The sequence below is a fragment of the Populus euphratica genome, unplaced genomic scaffold (genome assembly GCF_000495115.2).
Source record: "Populus euphratica unplaced genomic scaffold, PopEup_1.0 scaffold609.1, whole genome shotgun sequence".
Classification (NCBI taxonomy): domain Eukaryota; kingdom Viridiplantae; phylum Streptophyta; class Magnoliopsida; order Malpighiales; family Salicaceae; genus Populus; species Populus euphratica.
Window position 1 is genome coordinate 187,816 of NW_011500201.1, and position 7,224 is coordinate 195,039.

General features: G+C 34.2%; 1 protein-coding gene across 3 annotated transcripts; it reads right to left on the reverse strand.

Annotated features, from left to right (window-relative positions):
• Window positions 1-210: 210 nt before the first annotated feature.
• Window positions 211-3,168, reverse strand: LOC105111888 (B3 domain-containing transcription factor VRN1-like). Of its 3 annotated transcripts, none has more exons than XM_011007363.1 (5): window positions 2,932-3,168; window positions 1,562-2,225; window positions 1,311-1,477; window positions 959-1,233; window positions 211-459 (listed from the first exon to the last, which is right to left on the reverse strand). In XM_011007363.1, the coding sequence occupies exons 1-4, from the start codon at window positions 3,040-3,042 to the stop codon at window positions 967-969; spliced, it is 1,209 nt and encodes a 402-aa protein (XP_011005665.1). In that variant the 5' UTR covers window positions 3,043-3,168; the 3' UTR covers window positions 211-459; window positions 959-966. The 3 variants fall into 3 exon arrangements, with proteins under 3 accessions (XP_011005665.1, XP_011005664.1, XP_011005666.1); XM_011007362.1 differs by lacking the exon at window positions 211-459 and adding an exon at window positions 499-543; XM_011007364.1 differs by lacking the exon at window positions 211-459 and adding an exon at window positions 650-769.
• Between the last annotated feature and the right edge of the window lie 4,056 nt (window positions 3,169-7,224).

Consider the following 7,224-nt stretch of genomic DNA (forward strand, 5'->3'; position numbering starts at 1 on the left):
TTAAAAACAAATTCTTTTTTAAAAAAAAAAAACCTCAGCGTTTTACAAAACCCATACAAAACACTGGCCGTTTTAGTTATTGGTAATATATTCTCAAAAAACGTGTTCCAGAGGTGACCGGTCAGATAAGTTTTTTCAAAGCAATTTACAGCAGGGTAGAACCAACGCACATTACCATTGTTCACATAACACAAGGTAATCAGGTTTGGATTCGCATTTTCAGAACGTTGATGCCAGTAGTCTCTGGCATTTAGGGGAAATAAACCTTAAAAGAGAGTATCATACATGCACAGTTCATTCATCTAGCAACTGCGCACTGAGCACCAGTGCACTGCTAGAGAGAGTGTTTCAAAAAGCTTTTCTGTACATTTTATTTATACATTACAGGACACGAGAAATTCTGATAGAGTTTCCCACTTTTGTGTTTGCTTCCACTGGGTGTTTTTATGTGCCTCCAAGCTGCATAGAAAGCAAAGAATCATCCAAGAGAAGGCATACCACTTTTGTGTTTGCTTCCACTGGGTGTTTTTATGTGCCTCCAAGCTGCATAGAAAGCAAAGAATCATCCAAGAGAAGGCATATATAAGTTGAATCGACAAGTATAATTAAATAAAAGCTTGTTATGTCTGCATTGAAAGCTTGAATATAAGTTGAATCGACAAGTATAATTAAGTACTATCTGATTGCCAACAAAATAAAAGCTTGAAAGCTGTAATTCCTACAAACTATAATACTTTAATTTCCTGTCATTGATGATACTGAGTATAGTCTGGAAATTTCAAACAAATCTGTAACGTTTGCCATTGTTATGTCTGCATTATAGCATTTGCAAAGAGACCAAAATTTGAGCTTTGTCAACAAACAATATACCTAACAGAATTAGGAACCTGATAATGGTGTAGCCTCGTTGCAAATTAAGAATAGGAAATGGAGAAATTATAAAAGCAGTTGCTCTTACACTGCAAGTCAATTTGAAGGCCCGCTGCCATCAACTGCACGGAACATTGAAACTTGTAGTGAAATTTTTTTGTTCTTGATCAGCTCAAAAACACATACATCTCCTTCCTTCAAGCTGTTTTCCCTTTTAAATTCATTCCATCCCCTTGAGATAATCATGCGGGCACGTTGTGTTTTATTGAGACGAAGAGGCCATTGTCTTCCATCAGAAACTTGAAGTTTAATATGTTCTGAAACTCCACTTAGATGTCTTCTAGAAAATTCAGCCGGCACAGCCTACACAAAACAAGAAGAATCAAGAAGTGAATGTGTAACTTGTAAACTTGATGAACATATCTTATTTATGAGATTACCACGAAACACTTATTGTATGACCGTAACAGGACCATGAAAGAAGGATTTTTAGGCCTGAACATTCTGGCGGCATGAATTGCCTTCTTGCTTTCTTCTGAAGCCTTCGCAAATCCACAAACAATGATGTCCGTGTCTTCTCCACATCGCGGTGAAAAATCAATTTCATCTGCATATGATGGAGCTAGCAATCGGAAACAAAAAGGTTATACCAGATCATAAAATGATATCCAAATAACATGAAAGAGCATACCAAATTTAGTTTTAGATTTGCCCTTGTTGACCTTGGTTTCATCTATCAAGGATCCATGTGGCCTAGGAAACCTACATTTCTTAGACAGCTTCCTTCTCTTTGATTCATCAGTATCATCTAACTCGGCCACAACAATATGCTCTTTCTTCACAGGTATTTTGCCTCTTTTGTCACCGGAACATTCAAAACATGGCCTCTCTTGGGCATTGTTCTCTGATGGAGGAGGCCTAGATGGGTGCCTTTGTCTTGATTCCCCTGCATCTTCATCAGAAACTCCACTTTCCAGTGCACAAAAATATTGGGAATCGATGCTTTCAATTGTACCTTCATCTTTCATTACATCTAGATCATATGGTGAACATTTTTCATCGTAATTGATCTTTCCACCACCAGTCCCTCCCCTGCATCTATGATACGGAATCTCACATGCAGTCTTATCAAATATGAGAACATTAAAATTAGAACAACCTCTATATCCAAAAACTAAAAGGTGCCCATAACAGACTGAATGGTGCTCTAAGAACTGTAGCCAACCATCATCAAACGAAACGCTGTTGTTGGCTTTTGTTAATCCTATTTGCCAGGAATGGCCATTAGGTAGAACAACTTTAGCAACATCAGAAAGTTCTTCCCCAAATTTCCTCGCAAACTTATTTGGAATCCTCTGCAGATACTCAAATTAAAGTTAGATCAAATGTTCCATGTACAAATTTTTTCTATATAATTGCAACACAGTCATTACTTTCATTTTTCATAAACCAAGAACTATCTCATTTCAGAAAAAATAGATGACTGACACTGATTGGAAATACAAGAGCGGTAACTATTATTCTGTAGATGTTTCAGTTAAAGTTGAAACATCTAGCCTTTCATCGTTGCCCCTCTGTAGCTTTTATAGCATCAACAAATTAAAGTCACTGAAATCGAAGTTCAAAAGTCACATGCATCCTGGCTTGTCACTTACATTCAATCTTTATCAGCACAACTTATTGGCCCTGAAAAGGCCTTTTCTCAATAGAAAAGAACATTTCTTCCACTCTACACAAAAGAAAAGGAAAAAAAGATCCTTTCTGGCCCAGCAGTGACCAAGATAATTTGCTAGAAATTAACTTAAATCTGGAACTTTCATGAAAAGGACAAAGCTTTTCAAGAATGACAAGACTTTACTTTTTGCTTCATGCAAAGCCAAATTCCAATTTATCTCATTTCTAACTTCAATCATGCAACACATAAAAAATGTTCATCGGGAAGAATAAATATAAAAGACAATTACTAGTTAGCTATAGATTTTACGGATCAAGTGAAGAGGAATCCCTAACTATCGCATGCATGCAATCAAAAGTGGTAAAAATACAACAAATCAAAGTTACCAGCTTCTTATCTTTTAAGGTACTCTGAGTGATTATCTTGAAGAAATGCCACAACGGTCTCTGATCCGCCTGAAGACTCCTGGTTGGCTGCACTTCCTTCCGGGGAGCCATTGCCGTAATCTTAGGCAAATTGCTACTGTGACAATATTATTACCGTTGCAACAAGTTTTTTATTATAATAACTCTGAACTATGTTTGGTGGGCTAGGAATTTCAGCATGCAATGACACGTAAATCATCTAGATTCACGCTGCCTTCTTTTCATTCAACAAAATTTACAATTAGCAGGCCGGCCTATTAGTTTCTTTATGGACCATCATTGTCACATAATAGGGCCTCTCTAAGAAATTGTGTCCAAAATATTGGAACCCCCAAGACAAATACAGCTAAGAAAGATGTTTCATAACCATTTAGGTGGTGGCCAAGTGATAAAAACTTGAAACTAAGGGATTTGCTTTCTTTATGGTCTCAGGTTCGAGTCCTTGGTTACTCATATGATGGCCACTGGAGGCTTACATGATCGTTAACTTCAGGGCCCGTGGGATTAGTCGTGGTGCGCGGAAGCTGGCCCGGACACCCACGTTAATCTAAAAAAAAAAAGATGTTTCATGCATCAACTATCTTAATCACAGTGGAAAATTGGGATCATGACAAATACAGCTAAGAAAGATGTTTCATGCATCAACTGTCTTAATCACAGTGGAAAATTGGGACCGTTAGGACCACTTCAATGCAAGTCAAGCTTGAACTAAAAACTGGATCAAGCTGAGTTTTAGGTTTTGTCTAGTTGCAGCATAGTATAATTTTCAGTATGCATGAAATATACATCACAATTAATTATCATTTAATTATATGAGAGGGAAACCGGTAATCATTAATTTGTTTATAATTTTGGTTTTTAAATGTTTGATAATGCTTTAAAAGCTAGCATTATAATTCTTCATGTGTTGTTTTCAGAAACTATTGTCAACTACAAGTATGGATATTGATGAATATAGGTAGGTCGATTTTTATTTATGGATGTATTAAACTTAATTTTTGATATTTTATACATTATAAGTTTAATTTTTTTAAAAAGAAATTAAATCCGAACAAGATAAATATATTAAGTTAGGCTAAATTTTTATGTGGATGTTATATATATTTTTGAGCTTATATTGTTAATTTTTATGTATATCATTTGAGAAAAGACCCAGGAGTGATGATCCCTCCAATGTTAAGTATAATTTTCATAACTTAAACCACTTTTAAATTCTAATTATCTCCACCTCCCCGTAAAAAAAAAAATCATTTTTTTTAATTTAATAGGAAGATTACTAAAAAGAATTTTGAAACCTAAATATTTTTTAAAAATAAATACTTAATCCACAAGTTATTAAATATACAAATTAAAAAATATATAAAATTTATGAGCTAGGTAAAGTTGATCACCAGTACTCAACCCGTAATATCTATTTCTTAATTTATTTAACCCATTATCATTTGTAATATCCACATTAGATTAAGCTCGATTCCCATCAAATGAACCTGTTTGTTTGAACACTCCTGCTGACAGCCATAACCTTCCTTTATGCCTTATGTTATCATAACGAGGTTACGTACTTCTTGCACGTCAATACGACCACTCTCTAATGGATAAACATAGTTTTTCTATTGCAATAAAATCACTCTCTATAGATCTGTCCCCTTTGCTTTTAAGAAATTTTTTTAAGTAGAGGTATTATTAGGGGTCATCCTCCTTGGGTTCTCCTCGGCTTTTTAGAAAATTTTCTAAGTAAGGGTATTACCAGAGGTCACCCTTATTAGGTTCCTTTCGGTCTTTTTATAAATTTTTCTAAATAAAAGTGTCTCCAATAGTCACTTTTACCTTCCTTGAGTTCCTCTCAGATTTTAAAAAAGATTTCTAAGAATGAACATCACCAAAGGCCACCCTTCTTAGGTTTCTCTCAATCATTTAGAATACTTTTTAAGCATAAGCTCACCTTCTATGAATTTTCATCAGCCACTTATATATTTTTCTAAGTATAAGTTTTTCTTCATAAATTTCTCATACATCTTAGAAAAATATTCTAAGTATGGAGTCTTTTACATCTCACCTCACCATTTGAAATTTTTTTATAAATGTAAGTTCTTTCATGGCTCCCTTATACATATTTAGAAATTTTTTCAAACATTGTGCATACTCGTACACAGTGGCTCTCCTATTTATTACATAAAGTTTCAACTACTCTTCTCATATAAAGAGAATTTGACAAACTTATTATGATAACCAGGTATTTTTACATGTATTTATAAATTAATACCACAAAGATTTGAAGGGTTGCTGATGGATCCAAATAAAATGAACAAAAAAACCCCTCGAAATGGATCCCAAAAATGCTCTAAAATAGGGAAAAAGAACACATAGTAGGCTCGAGCTTGGTAACCTGAGCTTAATATATAGTAAGAGGTCCAAAGAAAGTGGGCTTGGGCTCCCAAAGAAAGTGGACTTAGGTGTGGTAGCCCAAGCCCAACACCTAGGGAGCTTAGTAGCCTGAGCTCAACTCCCTAGAGGGCATGAGCTCGAGCAAGAAGCCCAAGTCTATACCAGGCATGCAAAGCACACACCTATATTGGGCGTGTCGACACACCTAATATAGGTATGACATTCACAACTTGTTTGACATGACACGCCTAGCACCTTTGGTGTTATATGTGCATCCTAACACCCTTGTGTGTTTGGGATTCCATGCTTGAGCCTAATATGCTCGAGCTAGAAAGCGTACCTTGAGCCTAACATCTATTTTGACCTATTTTTCATATCTAATAGGCTCGAGACCAACACTCCTTAGGGATTTTTTCAAGACCCCACACAAGTCCTTTAATATTTTATATTGATCTAATATGTATTATTTTGAGTATAATACAACTCAAAATATCACAATGATAAAATTACACTACAACCTCTCCTCTCCATAAAAATGATAAGATTCATGGGGTATAATATACCATAAATCTTTCAAGTTAAAAGTTCATAATCCCTTTATTCTTAATATTTTTAGCATATATATTTTTAGAGTTTATCTCTCTAAAATATCATTTTATTTTCTCTCTTCATAAAGTTATTGATTTTATCATCGGAGAGTCTCCGCATCCATTAAAAGGTACCTTTTATAAATAAAAAACTATTGATTACTTGGCTCACCAGGCACCATCCACTACTAATATAATTTCAGTAATTTGTCTCATCATATACTACCTACTACCACAGCTACCAAACACCTCAACTAGGAAGAATTGATCAAATTATTTGAACTAAGAAAATATTCAAATATCTAATACATTAGACTTATTTCTATGCATCATTTTTTTTGAGATGTCAATTCAAAGATCCACCATCTTCATCTGCATGAAATATTGTAATTTTCAGAACATTATTCTTTCCCTCGCATTTTCCTTGCAGAATGCAGTCCATACTTTTGATAACTTGGAGCATCTTCAATGACGAAAAGAAGAATCAAATGGTTGATATGACTTTTTGAATGGCATAAATATAATTTTATTATTATTATATGCACTGCAATGGGAAAAAAACTATTCCGACAATCTATTTATATTTTAATTTATTTAATATTGATACTTTTGGCTTTGTCGAGGAAAAAACTATTAAAAAAAATTGAAACAATGAATCTTTAAATAATTTATTTTAATATTTTAAATTTTTTTGATAGACATGCAGGAATGATTTTTCTTTCACAAAAAAGCCGTTTTGATTTTTTATTTGGCTTTCCCATTAGAGATGTAATATCAAGAAAACAAAACTAAAAAATAATTTTATTTTATTTTTAGTTCTCTCATTATATATGCCCTCTATTTGCTTTAGAGCCACCACTAATGATTCATAGAGGCCCGGGGCTGTAATTATAGTATCTTCAAAGATAGATAAATTAATAAAATAATATTTTGAATAATATAAATATGACTTTATAGCTAGGTCTCCTTAATTGTGAAGCTAATAGTAACGTTGCACTGGTGATAAGCCTACTCGTTGATTTGCACTTTCTTTCTCTAAAATTCAGATTCTTATGTGATGTGTTTGGTGCCCCTTAGAAACAATCCTTTCGGCAGCCATTTTTTCTTCTGTTGGCTGTTATTTAGAGCTGTCATGTTGGTGGGACATCCATTTATTTTTCAGGTATTGTTGTTTGATGTTGCAGGGCTTGAAGATGTTGTTTTAGAAGTAAGTTCTATCATTCAACCGTCGTTGAAAGTGTGATGACGACAAAGTTTTGTTGAAATCATTGCCCACCGTGGT